Source organism: Mobula hypostoma, chromosome 9 (assembly GCF_963921235.1).
Source record: "Mobula hypostoma chromosome 9, sMobHyp1.1, whole genome shotgun sequence".
NCBI lineage: Eukaryota > Metazoa > Chordata > Chondrichthyes > Myliobatiformes > Myliobatidae > Mobula > Mobula hypostoma.
The window spans coordinates 151,539,007-151,561,451 of NC_086105.1; the positions used below are offsets into that span (position 1 = coordinate 151,539,007).

Genomic DNA, 22,445 nt, shown 5'->3' on the forward strand with positions numbered 1-22,445 from the left:
GAGGAAGTCAAGGATCCAGTTGCATTGGAAAGTACAGAGGCCCAGGTTTTGGAGCCTTTTGATCAGACATGTAGGAATAATTGTGTTAAATGCTGAGCTGTAGTCAATAAACAGCAGCCTGACGTATGTATTAGTATTGTCTAGGCATTCTAAGGCCACGTGAAGAGTGAATGAGATCACATCTGTTGTAGACCTATTGCAGCGATGGGTAATTGCAGTGGCTCCAGATCCTTCCTGAGGCAGGTGTTGGTTCTAGCCATAACCAACCTCTCAAAGCACTTCATCACCATAGATGCGAGTGCTACTAGACAACAGTCGTTAAGGCAGATCACCCTTTTCTTCTCTGGCACTGGTATGATTGTTGCTATTTTGATGCTGAATGCCCTCTTAAAATATTCCATGGTTCTTTCTCAACAATAAAGGAAAATTCCCTCCAATTTCCTTAGGGCAATATTTACCATTCTATCAGCACAATAGAAATAGATTATCTGGACGTTGTTGTTCACAGTATCTTTATGTATACAGTACCGACTGGCAGCCAAATTTCTTGCTCTAGTTAACAGTGCAACTAACTGGTGATTGGACTGTTCTGTCCATGACTGCAAGAAACTGCAGAGATTTCTGGACACACCTCGGCACATCACAGGAACCAGCCTCCCCTCCATGGAATCTGTCTATATGTCAAAGGCCCCACCCACCTTGGCCATTCTCTCTTCTCCCCTGTCCCACTGGGCAGAAGATACACATCCAACTGGGCTCAAGGACAGTTTCTATCTCATTATTACAAGACTATTGAATGTTTTCCTAGTATGATAAGATAGACCCTTGACCTTGCAATCTGCCTGGTTATGGCCTTGCACTTTATTATCCATCTGCACTGCACTTTCTCTGTAATAGTAACACTATTCTGCATTCATTTACTGTATTTACCCTGAATGACCTCAGTCCACAGTGTAATGAATCGATATGTGTGGATGGATAGTATGCAAGTCAAATTTTTCACGTGAAATAATAAATCAATTTAATTTAAACCAGTTAAATATATTATTAGAACATAGAACAGTACAGCACAGGAATAGGCCCACAATGTGATGGGTGCCTGGAATGTGTTGCTTGGAATGGCGGTAGAGACAGAAACATTATAGACTTTAAAGAGATGTTTAGATAGGCACGTGGTTGTGAGGAAAATAGAAGGATATGGACATTGTGAGGGCAGAAGAGATTAGTTAACCATTTGATGACTAATTTAATTGGCTGAGCATAACATTGCGGACCTATTCCTGTGCTGCACTGTTCTATGTTCTAATAATTACCCCTTCTCACCTTACATGCCTGCCCTCTGGTATTAAGGCATTTCAACACTTGGAAGAAGATATTGTCTGTCTACTCCATCTATGTCTTTCATAAACTTTTAAACTTCTATCAGATCTCCCCTCAGTCTTTGGCGCTCTAGAGAAAACAACCCAAGTTTGTCCAACCCCTCGTTATAGCACATGTCCTCCAATCCAACATCCACCATCAGATCTTTGAGAGGACAATATATCTTACAGTAATTTGTAATTTTCTTATTATTAAGTACTATAATGTGCTGCTGCAAAACAACAAATTCCATGACATATGGCAGTGATATTAAACCTAATTCTGAAGAGGATGCGCCAGATGGAAATGGAACTTATGATATACATACACTAGCAGTACTTGTGAGACCCAAGACCAAAAAATATAGGAGCAGAATTAGGCCATTTGGTCCATTGAGTCTGCTCTGCCATTTCATCGCAGGTGATCCAATTTTCCTGTCAGCCCCAATCTCCTGCCTCCCGCCACCCCCATATCCTTTCAAGCCCTGACCAATTAAGAACCTATCCAACTCCTGCCTGAAATGTACATAAAGATCTGGCCGCCACAGCTACCTGTAGCAAAGAATTCCACAGATTTTCGACTCTCTAGCTAAAGAAATTCCTCCAATCCCTCATTCTAAAATGATGCCCCTCTATTCTGAGGCTATGTCCTCTGATCTTAGCCTCTCCCACCATAGGAAACATCCTCTCCGCATCCACTCTATCTAGGCCTTTCACCATTTGATAGGCTTTAATGAGGTAATCCCTCATTCTTCCAAATTCTAGTGAATACAGGCCCAGATCCGTCAAATGCTCTTCATGTGATAAGCCATTCAATGCTAGAAACATTTTCGTGAACCTCCTTTGAACCCTCTCCAATTTTAGCACATCCTTTCTAAGATAAGGGGCCCAAAACTGCTCACAATACTCCAAGTGAGGTCTCAACAGTGCCTTATTATGCCTCAACATTATATCCGTCCTTTTATATTCTAGTCCTCTTGAAATAAATGCTAACATTGCATTTGCCTTTCTCACCACAGACTCAACCTATAAATTACCCTTTAGGGGATCCTACACAAGGACTTCCAAGTCCCTATGCAATGCAGTTTTTTTTGTATTTTCTCTCCATTTAGAAGAAGTCAACCCTTTCATTTCTAACAAAGTGCATGACCACACACTTCCCGACACTTTTCCACCTGCCACTTCTTTGCCCATTCTCCTAATCTGTCCAAGTCCTTCTTTAACCCTTCTACTTCCTCAACAGTACCTGCCCCTCCACCTATCTTCATATCATCTGCAAGTTTTGCAGCAAAGCCATCAATGCCACTGTCCAAATTATTGACATATAACATAAAAAGAATCAGTCTCAACATTAGTGGTGTACTAGTCAACCGGCAGTCAACCAGAAAAGGTTCCCTTTATTCCCACCTGCCCATCAACCACTGCTTTATCCATGCTAGAATCTTTCCTGTAATACCACGGGCTTGTAGTTTGTTAAGCAGCCTTGTGTGGCACCTTGTCAAAGGGCTTCTGAAAATCCAAGTACACGTCAACTGATTCTCCATTGTCTATCCTGCTTGTTATTTCTTCAAATAATTCCAACAGATCTGTCAGGCAAGATTTTCTCTTGAGGAACCATGCTGACTATGGCCTATTTTATCATGTGCCTCCAAGTACCCTGAAACCTCATCCTTAATAATCAACTCCAACATCTTCCCAAACACTGACATCAGACTAACTGCTCCATAATTTCTTTTCTTCTGCCTCTCTCCCTTTATGAAGACTAGAGTGACATTTCCAATTTTCCAGTCTACTGGAACCATTCCAGAATCTAGTGATTCTTGAAAGATCATTACTAATACCTTCAGAATCTCTTCAGCAACCTCTTTCAGAACTCTGGGGTGCACACCATCTGGTCCAATGACTTATCTACTTTTCAGTTTCCCAAGACCCTTCTCTCTAGTAATGGTACCTTCACACACTTTATGTCCCCTGATACCTGGAAATTCCACCATACTGCTGGTGTCTTCCACAGTGACAAGAGTTGCAAAATACTCATTCAGTTCATCCGCCATTTCCTTGTCCTCCATTACTACCTCTCCAGCATCGTTTTCCAGCAGTCCAATATCCACTCTCACCTCTCTTTTACACTTCATGTATCTGAAAAAACTTTTGGTGTCCTCATTAATATTATTGGCTAGTCTACTTTCATATTCCATTTTTACCTGCTTAATGACTTTTTTTATTTGCCTTCTGTTGGCTTTTTAAAGCTTTCAAATCCTCTAATTTACCACTAATCTTTGCTCCTGATATGCTCTCTCTTTGACTTTTATGTTGGCTTTGACTTCTCTTGTTAGCCACAGTAGCGTCATTTTTCCTTTAGAATGCTTCTTTCTGTTTGAGATCCTGTGCCTTCCAATTTGCTTCCAGAAATTCCAGCTATTGCTCCTCTGCCGTCATCCCCACCAGTATTTTGTTCCAATCAATTCTGGCCAACTCTTCTCTCATGACTCTGTAATTCTCTTTACTGAACTGTAATACTTATACATCTAACTGTAGCTTCTCCTTCTCAACTTTCAGGGTGAATTTGATCATATTATGATCATTTTCTTCTAAGGGTTCTTTTACCTTAAACTCTATAATCAATTCTGTCTCATTGCACAACACCAAATCCAGAATAGCTGATCCTCTAGTGTGCTCAACCATGAACTGCTCTAAAAAGCCATCTCATATCATTCTAGAAAATCCCCCTCTTTGGATCCAGCACTAACCTGATTTCCTCAATCTACTTGCATATTGAAATCCCCCATGACTATTGTAACATTGCCCTTTTGGTATGCATTTTCTATCTCCCATTGTAATTTGTAGACCACATCCTTACTACTGTTTGGGGGTCTGTATACAACTCCCATCAGGGTCTTTCTACCTTGTAGTTCTTTGGCTTGATCCACAATGATTCAACACCTTCCAACCCTGTATCAATCTCTTTCTAATGATTTGATTTCATTTTTTTTACCAACAGAGCAATGCCACCCTCTCTGCTTTATTGTCTGTCCTTTTGACACAACGTGTATCCTTAGACATTAAGCTCCCAGCTATAATCTTCTTTCTGCCATGATTCAGAGATGTCTACAACATTATACATGCAAATTTGTAATCACCTACCTTATTTCATATACTGTGCGCACTCAAATAAAAGGCCTTTAGTCCTGTATTCACGCTTATCGATTTTGTCTGCCTTTTACATTACAACTCATCCTGTTGACTACCGTTTTGCCTTATCAACAGCCTCTCCTCACTACACATGGCCTATGTTGTAAACCAGCTACCTGACCTTCAGCATTATCATACTGATTCCCATCCTCCTGCCAGATTAGTTTAAACCCTCCTGAACAATGCTAGTCAACCTGCCCAGCTAGCCACAAGGATATTGGACCCCTCTGTTTCAGGAGTAACCTGTCCCTTTTGTACATGTTGTACTTCCTCCAGAACAGATCCCAATGATCCAGAAATTTGAACCCCTGCCCTCTGCACCAGTTCCTCGGCCATGCATTCACCTGCCAAATCATCTTTTTCCTCCCCTCAGTAGCATGTGCCATAGACAGCAATCCAGAGATTACTACCCTGGAGGTCTTACTTCTCAGGTTCTACCTAGCTCCCTAAAATCTGTCTTCTAGACCTCCTAACTTTGTCTACTTATGTCATTGGAGCTAATATGTACCAAGACTTCTGGCTGCTCACTCTCGCCCTTAAGAATGCTATGGACCCAATCCAAGACATCCCTGATTCTGGCACCAAGGAGGCAACATACCATCCGTGTGTCTCTATTGCACCCACAGAACCTCGCCTGTTTCTCTGACAATGGAACCTCCTATCAACACCGCAGTCCTCTTCCCCTCTCTGCTCTCTGAGCCACAGCACCAGACTCAGTGTCAGAGACCCGGTCACTGTGGCTCCCCCTCAATAGTACCTAAAGTTCTATACTTATTATTGAGGGAACAGCCACAGGTGTAGTCTCCACAGGCTGTGCATTTCACCTCCTTCTCCTGACAGTCATCCAGTTACATAGCTTCTGTCTATCACCTCCTCATTCTCCTATCTGAGTGGAAGATCATCGAACTACAGCTCTAGTTCCTTAATATGCTCTCTCAGGAACTGCAGCTCAGTGCACCTGGTGCAGATGTGTTTATCCGGCAAGCTGGAGGTCTCCCAGACTGCCCACATCCCACACACAGTACGAAACACTTCCCCTCGAGCCATTCTCATAACATTACTATGCCCCATCAGATAAGGATGAACAAATAAGAACAGAAAGAGAGAAACCTATCAAATACTACCAAAACCTGCCAATGTGAGCTGCCTTAACGGTCATCGCCCAGTAGAACTCACATCGACAGTGATGAAATGCTTTGAGAGGTTGGTCATGACTAGACTGAACTCCTGCCTCAGCAAGGACCTGGACCCATTGCAATTTGCCTATCGCCACAATAGGTCAATGGCAGATGCAATCTCAATGACTCTTCACACGGCTTTAAACCACCTGAACAACACAAACACATACAACAGGATGCTGTTCATTGACTATAGTTCAGCATTTAATACCATCATTCCCACAATCCTGATTGAAAACTTACATAACCTGGGCCTCTGTACCTCCCTCTCCAACTGGATTCTCGACTTCCTAACTGGAAGACCACAATCTGTGTGGATTGGTGATAACATATCCTCCTCGCTGACGATCAACACTCGTGCACCTCAGAGCTGTGTGCTTAGCCCACTGCTCTACTCTCTATATACCCATTACTGTGTGGCTAGGCATGACTCAAATACCATCTATAAGTTTGCTGATGATTCAACCGTTGTTGGTAGTGTCTCAGGTGGTGAGGAGAGGGCGTACAGGAGTGAGATATGCCAACTAGTGGAGTGGTGCCACAGCAACAACCTGGCATTCAAAACGGAAGAGCTGATTGTGGACTTCAGAAAGGGTAAGACGAAGGAACACATACCAATCCTCATGGAGGGATCAGAAGTGGAGAGAATGAGTAGTTTCATGTTCCTGGGTGTCAAGATCTCTGAGGACCTAACCTGGTCCCAATATATCGATGTAGTTATAAAGAAGGCAAGACAGCGACTATATTTCATTAGGAGTTTGAAGATATTTGGTATGTCAACAAAAACACTCAAAAAACTTCTATAGACGTATCGTGGAGAGCATTCTGACAGGCTGCATCACTGTCTGGTATGAGGGGCTATTGCACAGGACCAAAAACTGCTGCATAGGGTTGTAAATTTAGTCGGCTCCATCTTGGGTATGAGCCTACAAAGTACCTAGGCCATCTTCAAGGAGCAGTGTCTCAGAAAGGCAGCGTCCAATATTAAGGACCCCCAGCACCCAGGGCATGCCCTTTTCTCACTGTTACCATCAGGTAGGAGGTACAGAAGCCTGAAGGCACACACTCAGCGATTCAGGAACAGCTTCTTCCCATCTGCCATCCAATTGCTAAATGGACATTGAACCCATCAACACTACCTCACTTTTTTAATATATATTATTTCTGTTTTTGCATGATTCAACATACATATAATGTAATTGATTTACTTATTTATTTATTTTTCTTCTATATTATTTATTGCATTGAACTGTTGCTACTAAGTTAACAAATTTCACGACACATGCCCGAGATAACGAACTTGATTCTGATTCTGAAATCCTTAACCTCACCCAATCCCAATCCTGGTGCGTCAAAGCCACTCCAAACACTGGCACACTCAAGAGTGGCCACTCTGCTAGCTCCTGTGCTATTTTTATTGGCTGTTTCTAATGAATCCCTCTTGCTGATTGGTCACTCCTCAACTAGAGAAACTGCTGCATAGCTCTGCTTTTAAAATCTTGAACACTGTCGTGATTGAAAGGTAGCTCTTTTTATGCACTGCCTCCTACTGATTGGTCACTCGTCAACGCAGAGAAACTCCCGCGAAGCTCTGCCTTTAAAATATCGATCGCCACCCTGATTGAAAGCTAGCTGTTTTTACACACCTCTGATGTCAACTGTCTAACTCAGAGAAAACTGCCGCCAAGTTCTGGCTGTCAGGGATTGGATTCTAACAAAGAGGTTGCTACTGTTCACGTTTAGCTTTGCATTAGCTTTACCTGCACTCTCTGCCAGGAGAAGTGGTGAAGGGTAAAGCAGGCGAAGGCCGCAGATATCCATACCAGAGCCAAGGGTCAGCTGCAGTGTGTGGTGAAGGGCGACAGGATTACTGAATAAATTTTCAAAAACTAGGGCCATGGTGACCTGAAAGAGTGACATTGGCACAAATCAATTCATTCTCCTTTGATTCACAACAAATTAATATCTCATTCTTCAGACACAGAGAAAAAAAGTCATAATTGGGCTGTTCTGCCTGGATGATCTAACCTGGACCCACAATACCTGCTCATGAGTCAAGAAGCCACAGAAGTGTCTACACTTTGAGGACATTGGGGCGTGCAAAGCTCCCCTCCCCCATTCTAACAACTTTCCACAGGAGCAGCATTGAGAGTGCCCTGTCTGACTGCAACATTGTGTGATACTGAAGTTGGAAGACATCAGACTGGAGGACAGTAAAAACTGTCTCCTTGCCCCTGTTTGTGACATTTACCGGGAGCATAGCAGATGACGGACCTGAAGCGTTGTTGAAGGTTGCCACCACTCATCCCACAATCTATTTGACCCACTACTGTCAGGAAAGAGGTATAGGAGCATCAGGACTAGGACTGCCAGACTGGGTAACAGCTTCTTCCCTCAAACTGTGAGACTAGTGAATATCCTGCGACCACTGAGGTGTCATCACTAGGACAGTGACCTGTTTACTATTTACCATTTAAATGCATTTTAGAATTATATTTTGTTAACTTATTTATAGTAATGTTTTGTTTGATGTGCTGTGTGTGATATATGTTTTGTGGGTCCACTGTAGTCTGGAGGAACGTTATTTTGCTTGGATGTATATATAGTGCCTGAAGTTTTCATGTTTTATTGTTTTACAATATTGAGTCACAGTGGATTTAATTTGGCTTTTCTGACATTGATCAACAGAAAAGAATCTTCCGTATCAAAGTAAAAACAAATTTCTACAAATTGGTCTAACCGTATTCCAATTATCAAACAAAATAATTGATTGCATAATTACTCACCCCCTTCAAGTCAGTATTTAGTAGAAGACCCTTCAGCAACAATTATAGCCTTGAGTCTCTGTGGATAGGTCACTATAAGCTTTGCTCATCTGGACACTGCAATCTTTCCCCATTCTACTCTACAAAACTGCTCCAGCTCTGTCAGATTGCCTGGAAATCATGAGTGGACAGCCTTTTTTAAGTCCTGCCATAAATTCTCAATTGGATTGAGGTTTGGACTCTGACTTAGCCACTCCAGGACATTAACTTTGTTTGTTTTTAAGCCATTCTTGTGTAGCTTCGGCTTAATACTTGGGGTCATTGTCTTGCTGGAAAACAAATCTTCACCCAGTTCTCTATTTGCTGCATTCATTTTACCCTCGACCTCAAAAGATGACTCATCCCCCACATGAGTCATCTGTTGTTGGCCCCCAACCAACACATATTACACTTTCCCCTCCTACCCCTCCTCACAGTCCCCCACCCTGCTCTCATGACGATACCCCTTCCCCACACGAAACCACCACGGTGGGCTTCACAGCTGAACAGGTGAGAAGACAGCTTAAACGTCTCAACCCAAGCAAGGCTGCAGGACCGGATGGTGTCAGTACCAGGGTGCTCAAAGCCTGTGCCCCTCAGCTATGTGGAGTACTTCGCCATATATTGAACCTGAGCCTGAGGCTCCGGAGGATTCCTGTGCTGTGGAAGACGTTCTGCCTCGTCCCTGTGCCGAAGACGCCGCGCCCCAGCGGCCTCAATGACTACAGACCGGTGGCATTGACCTCCCACATTATGAAGACCCTGGAGAGACTTGTTCTGGAGCTGCTCCGGCCTATGGTCAGGCCACACTTAGATCCCCTCCAGTTCGCCCACCAGCCCCGACTAGGAGTTGAGGATGCCATCGTCTACCTGCTGAACCGTGTCTACGCCCACCTGGACAAGCCAGCGAGCACTGTGAGGGTCATGTTTTTTGACTTCTCCAGTACGTTCAACACCATCCGCCCTGCTCTGCTAGGGGAGAAGCTGACAGCGATGCAGGTGGATGCTTCCCTGGTATCATGGATTCTTGATTACCTGACTGGCAGACCACAGTACGTGTGCTTGCAACACTGTGTGTCCGACAGAGTGATCAACAGCACTGGGGCTCCACAGGGGACTGTCTTGTCTCCCTTTCTCTTCACCACTTACACCTCAGACTTCAACTACTGCACAGAGTCTTGTCATCTTCAAAAGTTTTCTGAGGACTCTGCCATAGTTGGATGCATCAGCAAGGGAGATGAGGCTGAGTACAGGGCTACGGTAGGAAACTTTGTCACATGGTGTGAGCAGAATTATCTGCAGCTTAATGTGAAAAAGACTAAGGAGCTGGTGGTAGACCTGAGGACAGCTAAGGTACCGGTGACCCCTGTTTCCATCCAGGGGGTCGGGATGGACATGGTGGAGGATTACAAATACCTGGGGATACGAATTGACAATAAACTGGACTGGTCAAAGAACACTGAGGCTGTCTACAAGAAGGGTCAGAGCCGTCTCTATTTCCTGAGGAGACTGAGGTCCTTTAACAACTGCTGGACGATGCTGAGGATGTTCTACGAGTCTGTGGTGGCCAGTGCTATCATGTTTTCTGTTGTGTGCTGGGGCAGCAGGCTGAGGGTAGCAGACACCAACAGAATCAACAAACTCATTCGTAAGGCCAGTGATGTTGTAGGGAGGGAACTGGACTTTCTGATGGTGGTGTCTGAAAAGAGGATGCTGTCCAAGTTGCATGCCATCTTAGACAATGTCTCCCATCCACTACATAATATACTGGTTGGGCACAGGAGTACATTCAGCCAGAGACTCATTCCACCGAGATGCAACACAGAGCGTCATAGGAAGTCATTCCTGCCTGTGGCCATCAAACTTTACAACTCCTCCCTTGGAGGGTCAGACACCCTGAGCCAATAGGCTGGTCCTGGACTTATTTCCTGGCATAATAGGTGGGAGGAGAAGATGGCAGCGCGCCGCGCGTGCACAGCTCTCCGGTGAAAAATGATGTCGTATCTGTTAAATAGGTGCCGTGGGCAATTCTGATTTGATGGAGAATGGACGTGAAAGCACAGAGGTAAATCTGGAGAAATTTCTGAAACGCTCGTTCGCTGCTTTCGTTACTACGCAGTCGGGAATCTTTCGGAGGGTAGGCCTCAAAATCCCCGGCCTTGCCTGCTTTTGGCGACCTAGAAAGAGGTCGAATCGCTCAGACAGAGATGGCGCTCGGTACTCGGTGTCGGAGAGCTGATCAGAGCTTGAAGTTTTTGGATGACTGAGAGTCGGATTGTGGTCAGCATGGCAGGGAGAGTTTTTCTTCCTTCTCCCATCTGCGTGAGATGTGGGACATTTGAGAAACTTTGAACTTTTACTGTGCTCATGGACTTCTTCATCAAGTTACGGTATTGTGCACTGTTGTAACTATATGTAATAATTATGTGGTTTTGTTAGTTTTTTCAGTCTTGGTTTGTCCTGTGTTTTATGATATCACACTGGAGGAAATAATGTATTGTGGCGACCCACTTTCTGGCACACACGAACCGGCTCACAACAGCGCGCACAGGCAGAGGGCCGGCCCCAAAAAGGGCGCCAGGCCATCTTCACCAGCAGGGGGAAAATCCCGCGCGCGGAAAGGTTCTGGGAAGATGCATTCCCCGCAGCAGTCCCGCCCAGGGAGGGCAGGCGGGAACGGGAAGGCTTTAAAGCAGGCCGCGAAGTTTGAATAAATCTCTTTATCGCAACTCCAACTCACCGACTCCGTGTGGTTATTCTAGCGCTGTGTGTAGCGCACCGCTACAGTATCATTTCTTAATGCATGCATTACTAAATGACAATAAAAGAGGACTACGTGTCTTCATAATCTAAATTTACATATTACTATTTAACTATTTATGGTTTTATTACTATTTATTATTTATGGTGCAACGGTAATGAAAACCAATTTCCCCCGGAATCAATAAAGTATGACTATGACTACTACTACTTATCCTTAGAACTGATTGTAGCTGCAGATAGCCATTTGCTCTCCTACCTCAGGCTCCTGCGCACACCACACCACATCTTCAGTGGCAGTCAGACAACAACTTTCCTCTGTCTCCAATGTCTGCCAGAAAAACCCAAACTCAGCTTCAAATATCCTCGGAACATCCTGTGTAAAGATCAAGAGATGAAAAAGCCAGGTCCAGTTTGCAATCATGCACCCTGAGCAGTGTTTCTCCACATCCATTCACTGGACGTGTTCATTCCACCCAGAGTGATCATGCTCACCTTGGAGTCAGGCTCGACAGAGATCATGGAGTTGAGGTGTGTTGCAGGAAGGCAAACCCATGGAAGGAACCTGTGACCTTGAAGAGTATCATTCAGCTCTCTGCTCCACCAGATTACTTCCCTCAGGGATGTCTGGGATAAAAAGTTCACAACGAGCTGGTAGAAGATGGATGTTTCTCCCAATTCCTCCTTCACCTGCAAATCAGAGAGAGAGGATATTGGAACAGCAGATCGCCACGAAAAATCCTACATTTGCAACAGTCTTCTCATAGTTAAAGCAAGTGCCTTGGTGTGATGCTTGGTCTAACAGGACCAGGCAGGATGAACACAAAGCAGAGCCAGTTAAAGGACTGAAGCTGGATCACAGTGGGGACCATGGTGGCAACAGCGGTTAGTGCGATGCTATCGCAGCTCAGTGCATTGGGGTTCAGAGTTCAATGCTGGTGTCCTCTCTAAGGAGTTCATACCATGGAATGTGTGGGTTTCCTCCCACAGTGCAAAGACGTACTGGGTAGGTTAATTGGTCATTATAAACTGTCTGTCGGTTAGGCTAGGGTTAGGTTGGGGTTGTCAGGTGCTGCTGGGCAGTTCGGCTCGAGGGGTAGAAGGGCCTATTCCACACTGTATCTCTCAATAAATAAATAAATGTCTTTATTGTCAATGAGACAAAGCCCTCGCGCACAGAGTATAGAGGGTCCTGCATATTTCATGTGCTGCTAAGTTTACACCACTGTCTATAGATAATACAGGTGGTTAGAAAGCATACATGCTCTATAACACTTCCCTTACACCATGCAGAATGCCTGCTTACATTCACGTGTTGCATACAACTTTTGAACACAGTCCTCAGTATTGAACACAACTGTCCACATTCCAATGCCATATACAGATACCGTTCACAATTAATTCCTATCCCTATTCCCGTCCCAACATGTGGGTCCATGGCCTCCTCATTTGCCAAAATGAGGCCACTCTCAGGGTGGAGGAGCAACACCTCATATTCAGTCTAGGTAGCCTCCAACCTGATGGAATGAACTTCGATTTCTCCTTCTGGTAAATTTTTGTCCCTCCCCTTCCCTTTTCTTCAATTCCCCACTCTGGTCTTTTACCTCTCCTACTCACCTGCCTAAAATAAGACCATTAGACCATAGACATAGGAGCGGAATTTGGCCATTTGGCCCATTGCGTCTGCTCTGCCATTTCTTCATGGCTGATCATTTTCCCTCAGCCCCAATTTCCTGTCTCCCTTCATGCCATGACTAATCAAGAATCCATCAACCTCTGCCTTAAATGATTGGCTTTCACAGCTGCCTATGCCAATGAATTCCACACTCTCTGGCTAAAGAAATTCCTCCTCGTCTCCATTCTAAAATGACACTCCTCTATTTTAGCTGTGTTATCTGGTCTTAAAATCCCACAAACATCCTCCCCACATCCACTCTATCAAGGCCTTTCCACATTCAATAGGTTTCAATGAGGTCACCCCTCATTCTTCTGAATTCCAGTGAATACAGGCCCAGAGGCATCAAAGCCTCTTCATAAGACAAGCTTTCGTCTCCACCTGGTTCCCCTCCTTCTTCCCTTTCTCCTGTGGTCCACTCTCCTCACCTATCACATTCCTTCCTCTCTGGCCCTTTACCTTTCCCACTCACCTGGCTTCCCCTATCACCTTCTAGCTTTGTCCTCCTTCCCCTCCCCCACTTCTTATCCTGGCATCTTCCTCTTCCCTTTCCAGTCCTGAGGAAGGGTCTCAGCCTGAAACATTGACTATTCACTCCCCTCCATAGATTCTGCCTGACCCCTGCTGAGCAACTTCAGCATTTTGTGTGCATTAATGTTCACGCTTGTTCATGTTTCACACAAGTACTCCCCTCCCACACTGGCCTATATGTGACTCTTGCCCATACAATATAACAAGTCATTTTCATCCTCAAGCAACTTAAAAATGAGAATTTCAAGATCGTAACAACAAGAAGATAGGGCGCAGGACTATGCAGTTCACTGCAAGAATGAAAAGGCATCACGTGCTACAACGATTTTTCCGTCTGTATATCCAATATGAAGTTAGCACAGGTTAGGAAGAGGCATAGAGAGACTCAGGAGAAGATCACTACTGACCGTATTTCTCCAACTCTTGCTGTATGTGGGCTTGGTCTGATCAAGACTCTGACACTTTGGTGCCACACAGGCATACAACGCCAGGCCCTCTTCATGCCAGACTTGTTGGAGACCCACCATCTGAAATGGTGCCCTTGCCTTAACACTGTTGTCATGTGGTCGATCCACAGGAGGCAGCTCAGTGGGTACCTGGCAACAGAAGAAGATGTGTGTTTATAAGGGCATTAGATTTTGAAGCGTGGTAATGAATCAGCATATAGGAAGGAGACTGAAAATCTGGCTGAGTGGTATCATAACAACAACCTCTTACTCAATGGCTGAAAGATTTCAGGAGAAGAAAAATTATCGACTTCAGGAGAAAGAAAAAGAGATTGATGAGCCAGTCCTCATTGGAGGTTCAGAGGTAGAGGGGGTCAGCAACTTTAAATTCCTTGGTGTTATTATTTCAGAGGACCTGTCCTGGGCCCAGCACATAAATACAATTATGAAGAAAGCACAGCAGTGCTTCTAGTTCTTTAGGAGTTTGCAGAGATTTGGCATGATATCTAAAACTTTGACTAACTTCTATAGACGTGTAGTGGAGTGGCTGCACCAAGCTTGGTACGGAAAAATCAATACCCTTGAACGGAAAATTCTACAAAAAGTAGTGGATATAGCCCAGTCCATCACGAGTAAAGCCCTCCCAAACATTGAGCACATCTGCATGAAATGCTGCACAAGAAAGCAGCATCCAATATCAGGGACCTCCACTATCCAGGACATCTCTCTTCTCACTACTCCCATCAGGAAGAAGGTACAAGAGCCTTAGAACTTGCACCACCAGGTTTAGGAACAATTACTAACCCTCAACCATCAGGCTCTTGAACAAAGGGGCCAGTTTTGGGCCCCTTATCTCAGAAAGGATGTATTGTCATTGGAGAGAGTCCAAATGAGATTCACAAGGATGATTCCAGAAATGAAGGAGTTAACATATGAGGAGCATCTGGCAGCTTTGGGTCTGTACTCACCGGAATTTAGAAGAATGCATGGGGATCTCATTGAAACCTACCTAATGTTGAAAGGACTAGATAAGGTGGTTGTGGATAGGATGCTTCCTCTGGTGGGGATATCCAGAGTGGCCTATTTCCACTCCTATGTCTTATGGTCTAACTTCACTCAACTTCACCTGCCCATCATTGAAATGTTCCCCACAACCAACGGACTCACTTTCCAGAACTCTTCATCTCATGTTCTCAATATTTATTACTTTGTTATTTATATTGTTGTTTCTTCTTTTTGTCTTTGCACAGTTTGTTGTCTTATGTATTTTGGTTGAAAGCCCTAGTTTGATGGTCATTCATTGATTTTGTAACAGTTAATATTCTATACATTTGTTGAGTATACCCACAAGAAGATGAATCTCAGGGTTGTATATGGTGAAACATTGAAACATACAGTGAAATGCGTCGTTTGCAGACATCCCACCCTCCAAAAACTCATTTCAGGGAGGTAGCACCATCAATTTGCGGGAGACTCCCGGAACTTCCAGGAGAGGTGGGATGTCTGCAATAGAGTAGCAACTTAACAGCTAGCCAGCTAGTTTAAATAACGTTAGCTATGTTAATGAACGAATGACATCTGTTAAACTCACCTCAACATGTCTTTTACAGTCTTGACCCATCATGGGCAACAGAAAAGTCACTTGCAAACAGTGCAGCGAGCAACACTGTCATTACTTTTGACCCCTATTAGGCAGGGGTACACTTTAGTGTAGTCTGGGGTGATGTATGTTTTATATTTTCTTTTTTTGGAACACTCTGCCATGGCGCTCTCTCCCTCTCTCGCTCGCTCTTGGGCTCTCGCGCCCTCTCGCTCTCAAAAAAATTGATTTCTGGGACATTGTATATAATTTGTGGGCATCAGGGAGCCACTATCAATATGCGGGAGACTCCTAAAACTTCCGGGAGAGATGAGATGTCTGCGTTTGTGTTGTTGGCCAGAAGAAACTATAGTCTGATCAAGGACAGGGGAAGCAGACAAGCCAGTTCTCTTTGTTTCCCCCCATTTTGTGGACTCTAAACGGATTCTTGCCCTTGGATAATCTAATCAGAGCAACTGAATGTGGACACAGGAAGCTTCAGGTAATGATCTGCTAAACCTGAGACCATTCTCAAACAAGTAGCCATTTGTTATGTGAAGGGCATGGACTCTGAACTGATTCTTTACTCTGGGACAATCTAATCAAAGCAATAAACCTGAGACCATTCTCAGAGCAGTAGCTACTTGTTACGTAAAAAGGCAGACCTGCCAAAGGAGCAATCTGTAATCTCGTTAGACTCTGTCTGGCTTGCCTCATTCAACTGATTTGGATCAGTCAGAGTGTAAAGGCACAAATACACAAGGCTGGGGTGGGCAGAGCCATGAAACAGTGACCAGTAAGAAGGAGACCCAGGGAGGTCAGGTGACCTTCAGCCAATGGTTTCATTGATGAGGAACAGTTATAAGATTCAGGAGCTCCAAATACGCAAGGGCGATAACTCTCCAGCAGCCAGGACCCCACGGACATGTGGAGATCGGGACCACAAGGAATGTCCAGCCAGCCCCAGTGTAGACTCCTTTCCTGGGTAATACCTTTTCTCCTCATTGACTGTTCATGGAAGGTCAGGGTTTCTAGTGGGGTGCACACAGAGACCGTTTGTGAACCCCTGTGCTTTTTGGTTGAAACAATAAAAGTTACTTTTGGGTAAGTACAGATTCTCTCTGCCTCACTGATCATTATTATTACAAGGGGTGATTCTTGTAACAGTGTCAAATCAAATCAGGTAGGATTGTGCTGAACAGCCTGCAGGTGTCGCCACACTTCCAGCAGCAACATAGCACGCCCAGAACCCACTAACCCTAACCCAGATGCCTTTGGACTCTGGGGGGAACCGCATGCAGTCATGGGTGGAACAGAGAGATTTTTTATAGAGAGCAGCAGGAATTGAATGCCTATCTTTTAGCTGACGCTGTAAACATTGCACTAACTGCTACATTACCATTCCACCCCACTGAGCTAACACTCAAGTGCAAGACCTCAGGATATGAGTGTTTTGGCATCGTCAGAATCTTACCAGAGAAAGCAGCCATGATACCAGAGCACTGTATAAACTGGAGGCGGTCACCGCACTGTCCAGTGAGAAGGTTTTCTGCTGTCCACTTGTGACCAGTTGGCCACAGCTGGAGAGACGGACTGTAAGTAGAAGCTTTTCACCTCGTTCCTTCTCAGGCAAAGTACGGATGCTGGGCAAATAGGAGGCCTCCTAAAATACAGAGAATGAAGCAACTTTCAATTCAAATTCTTCCAACGTACAAATTCGTTCAGACATGAGACACAGTGGATGCTAGAACCTTGATCAAAAAGGCATTGATACTCTGGATGCCTTATAGGATAAGAGTAACTCTGCCTCCTATCTCACTCAGTAATTGCACGCGTCCACTTGCTCTCTCCCTCCATTTATATCCAGCATACCAGTACTTTTTCACAAAGCATTGTGAATAGAACAGAGAGAAAATCCCATTACTGTCTAATGCCCTTTGGATGAAAAGAGTATGAAATATAGGTGATGGGGAGGACTTTCGGGTCATCAAGGGAATGCGGCGTAAGGAAAAGGTCTCTCGACAAAAAAGAAGGTAAACTGCCCCAAAATCGAATTTAGACAAATACTTAATATTGCATAACTATATTAATAAAAGGGGCAAGGATGATGTCTAAGAACAAGAATAAAAAGTCCGCTTCGAAGGCTGATAAACATAAAGAGACGCAGCAAGGCGACGGGCCTAGCTCCCCCACGGCAAGCCAGGACGAAGATAATGAGGGGGAATCGGTGACTCTGTCTTTGATTCTCGGAGAGATTCGCGAGTTCCGACAAGATAACAGCAAACAGCTGGAAGATATTAAAGGAGAAATAGTAAAAACTAACTCGCGGATAGATGAAGCCGAAGCGAGGATTGTTGGAATTGAAGAGAAGCTACAAAACGCCGAGGAAGTGATAGCAGAAATGCTGAAGCTACAAGACCAGCTTCAGTGGAAGCTAATAGATCAAGAAGGCCGCTCGAGAAGGGAAAATGTGAGGATTTACGGAGTTCCCGAAGGAACCGAAGGTAAACCCGGGTTGATGATTCCCTTCATAGAGAAGCTGCTTAGAGAGAACCTTGATATACCGGCCGCAAAAGACCTACAGATAGAAAGGGCTCACCGCGCGTTGGCACCACAGCCCCTGGCAGGCGCCCAGCCCAGCTCGATTCTGATCAGATTTCTCAGTTACAGAACGAAGGAAGAGGTGCTTAAAAGAGCATGGCAAAAGAAAGGTTTCATGTGGAACAACTGCAAAATCAGTTTAGACCACGACTACGCACCGGGGATTCTTGCCAGACGGAAGGAATATACGGAAACACGGAGGGTCCTGAAGGAAAACAACATCAGATTCCAGACCCTGTATCCAGCTCGGCTGAGAGTCTTTTACAACAAAGGGACAAAAACTTACGCTACGGTGGAGGAGGCAACGTTGGACCTGGCGGACCGGGGACTACCTATTAAAGTTATCACCCAACCGGAGTCGCTACTGGAGAGGATTCGGCAGAAGTCGTGGCAGTTAGTGGGGCGAGGACGCTCCACTTGAACCAGAGTGTCAAACTACAAGGAAAAGCTGCAAATATTCAGACGCGAATGTACAGAGAATACAGATTAATTAAGAGAAATGACTGAAAAGAGTAAATCGGACTTAAAAGTAAAATGAAAACTGGTAACTGAAAATAAACTAGGTGGAATAACTTGAATGATAGCAATATGGTCGAGACATAAATAGGAGAAAATTCTCTATGATTATTCAAACTGCTGAGGGCCCTCTAACACAGGGTGAAGATAGAGGTTATCCCTCTGAACTGAGGCGGGTCGGTGCTCAGGCCTCACTGTGGGAAGTCGGGAAAAATTTTCAAATGTTATACGTTCAGAAATGTCTAGGGTGTGGTTATATGTCTTGGTTTACTGTTGAGAAGGGATTGCTTACTGTTTGGTTAGAAAAGGAGAGTGCTTTTTTTCTACTAGAGAAAAATGCAAACTGAATTGGTAAAAATAATTTCCTATAATGTTAATGGGGTTTTGAATCCAATTAAAAGAAATAAGATTATGTCTAAATTGAAAAAAGAGAGGGTACAAATAGCTTTCCTCCAGGAAACACATATGAGCCAATCTGAACATGGAAAATTAAAAAGAATGGGCTTTAAGCATATATTTTATTCATCATATAAATTGAGTCACAAAAGAGGGGTAGCTACTTTAATATCAAGTACTCTTAATTATGAACATATTTCAGAGACTAGAGACAAAGAAGGACGGTTTGTAAAAATCACAGGAAGAATAGAAGGTACAGAAATAACATTGCTGAATGTTTATGCTCCTCCAGGTAGTGAATGGTCATTTTATAGACACATTTTTGACCTAATGGTCAGTTCTCGAGGGGTAGTAATTTGTGGAGGGGATTTTAATATTAGATTAAATCCTATATTAGATTCTTCAAGAATAGTTACTCAGAATAAACCTCTGACTCGGAAAGTGAATTCATTGATGGAGGAGTTGGGAATTATAGATGTCTGGAGGGAATTACACCCTACTAGTAAAGATTATACATATTACTCTTTCCCTCATTCAGCCTATTCAAGGATAGACTATTTCTTTATCTTTAATACAGATAGACTCAGGATAAAAAACTGTAATATTGCAACAATTGATCTGTCGGATCATAGCCCAGTCTCTATGTCTCTAATCCTGGAAAGGAAAATGAGGAAAACACTATGGAGGCTAAACTCACATATACTCAATAACCCGAAAGTAATGGAGAGATTAAGGGGAGAAATCAAAGAATATCTAGACCTTAATGACACGGGAGAAACATCACCAGTGATATTATGGGATACATTGAAAGCTGTACTGAGAGGGAAAATTATTTCCATTACTACTCACATGAAAAAAATCAATGCACAAAAATTAGCAGACCTTCAAGGAAAATTAAAACAACTTCAAGTTGTAGATAGCAACAAAAGTAATTCAAATCGAAAACAGGAAATTAGGAAATTGCAAAGTGAAATTGATGATATTTATACGTTGGAAACTCAAAGAAATTTTCTTTACCTGAGACAAAAGAATTATGAAGTAGGAGGTAAATCAGCTAGATTATTAGCATATAAATTACGAAAAAAACAAGCAGACAATACAATTCATAAAATAAAGAATCCAAAGACAAAGCTTGTGGAGAGTACAATAGGGAAAATTCAAGAGAGTTTTGAAACATATTATCGAGAGCTGTACTCCCAACCCCGGGCCCCCAATGAGCCCTATATAGACAGTGTATTGAATTTTTTAGATCTACCTAAACTTACAGATTTACAAAATGAAAGTTTATTAGAACCAGTAACTGTCAAAGAACTGAACGTGGCCATCTCTAGGTTAAAGGCTGGAAAGTCCCCGGGTTCTGATGGGTTTACCTCAGAGTGGTACAAGGCCCTGAAGACACAGTTAGCCCCATTACTACTGAACACCTTTAATTGGATCTTGCAGAGAGGAGAAACTCCACCTTCCTGGAGAGAAGCGATTATTTCAGTTATTCCTAAAGAGGGTAAAGATAAACTAGAATGTGGCAATTATCGGCCAATTAGTGTTCTTAATTTAGATTACAAACTATTTACATCTATATTAGCGCGCAGATTGGAAAAGCTTTTACCAGGCCTAATCCATTTAGACCAGACTGGATTTATTCAACAAAGACAAACACAGGACAATGTAAGGAGAACTCTGCACATATTAGAACAGGTTAATAAGAACGAGACAGAGACAATGGTAGTAGGATTGGACGCTGAGAAAGCTTTTGATTCGGTTAGTTGGGCATTCCTATACAGAGTGTTAGGAAGATTCGGCTTTCAAGAAAGGTTTATTAAAGTAATTCGGACTCTATATGACAGCCCTACAGCCCGAATTAAGATAAATGGGGACCTCTCTGACTCCTTCATTTTAGAGAGAGGCACTAGACAGGGATGCCCAATTTCTCCTCTCCTTTTTGTGCTATATATTGAACCACTTGCCCAACTAATAAGACAGAGCGAAATCGTAAAAGGTATCAAGGTGGCAGGGATTGAACAGAAAGTGGCGTTATTCGCAGATGATGTTTTGGTCTATCTGAGTGAACCAGAAAAATCATTTATAGGATTGTTTACACTGTTGGATGACTTTGGGAAAATATCAGGTTATAAAATAAATGTAAAGAAAACGCAGGTTATGTCCCTAAATTATACACCATCCAAAAAATTGCAGGATACATATGATCTTAAGTGGGAAGCTAAATCATTAAAATATTTAGGAATAACCCTGCCGAAGGATCTTTCAACACTGTCACAGGTAAATTATGGGCCATTAATCTCAGAGATAAAAGCAGATATGCATAGATGGAATCTTATCCCCTTTTTAAGTTTAAATTCAAGGATAAATACTATAAAAATGAATATTCTTCCTCGGTTATTGTATCTTTTCCGTACTTTACCAGTGGAGGTGGATGATAATCAATTCAGGGAATAGGACAAATGGATTTCCCGCTTCATTTGGCAAGGAAGGAAACCTAGAATTCGATATAACACCTTACAGTTAGGGAAGGAAGGAGGAGGTATGGTTCTTCCTTGCCTGAGAAATTATTTTTATGCCTCACAGATAACCCCTCTGTTATATTGGTGTAATAGGGAATATAAGGCTAGATGGAAGGAAATAGAATTTGGATTAGTTGACAGTTTTCCTCTTCAGGCCTCAATAGCTGACAAAGGATTGATGGCCCAGTTGGAAAAATTTAATAATGCTTGGATAAATCTTACATTAAAAGTATGGCAGAAGGTGGTTAATTCATGTGGAATTAATAACATGTTAAAACTCTTTAGATGGTGTGCATATGATACCGAATTCCTTCCCAACAGAGGAGATAAAAGATTTGAGCTATGGATAAAGAAAGGTCTTACAACCTACCTCTCATTTATAGATAAAAGAGTATTACAAAGTTTCCAAATCCTGCAGGACAAACATGGCCTAGAACATAATGACTTTTTTAGGTACCTTCAAATACAAAACTATGTTAACCAGAATTGTAGATATACAGACCTATCAAAAGTAGAATTAGAATTTTTCAAGATTCTGAATTCGGCTTGCAGTTCAATACCTAGTAAATCAGTTTCTCGCCTATATAATGCACTCTCCCATGCTAAAAATGTAAATACACTGTATATTAAAGAGAAGTGGGAGAAAGAAGCGGGGTTGGTACTTTCAGAGGAGGCTTGGGGGAAAATCTGCAGCTTTCAATGGTCCTCGACTAATTCTTTGACTTGGAGAGAACATTGTTGGAAAAACATTATAAGATACTTCAAGACCCCATATCAGGAAAAATATAAAGATACAAATGTGATGTGTTGGAGAAGGTGCGGCTCCAAGGAGGCAAATCATTTTCATATTTTCTGGGATTGCCCTAAATTAAGTCTATTTTGGGAAGGTA

At 43.2% G+C, this 22,445-nt stretch overlaps 1 protein-coding gene across 2 annotated transcripts in view; it reads right to left on the reverse strand.

Annotated features, from left to right (window-relative positions):
* LOC134351425 (dynein axonemal assembly factor 8) overlaps positions 1-22,445 on the reverse strand; it is a 167,145-nt gene that overhangs the window by 85,906 nt on the left and 58,794 nt on the right. For both annotated transcript variants that reach the window (XM_063057534.1, XM_063057533.1), the window contains exons 11-15: positions 16,998-17,186; positions 13,906-14,094; positions 11,788-11,982; positions 11,552-11,668; positions 7,489-7,633 (exon numbers count right to left, since the gene is read on the reverse strand). In XM_063057534.1, coding sequence (XP_062913604.1) covers positions 7,489-7,633; positions 11,552-11,668; positions 11,788-11,982; positions 13,906-14,094; positions 16,998-17,186 — 835 coding nt within the window. The remainder of the gene's footprint in view (positions 1-7,488; positions 7,634-11,551; positions 11,669-11,787; positions 11,983-13,905; positions 14,095-16,997; positions 17,187-22,445) is intronic.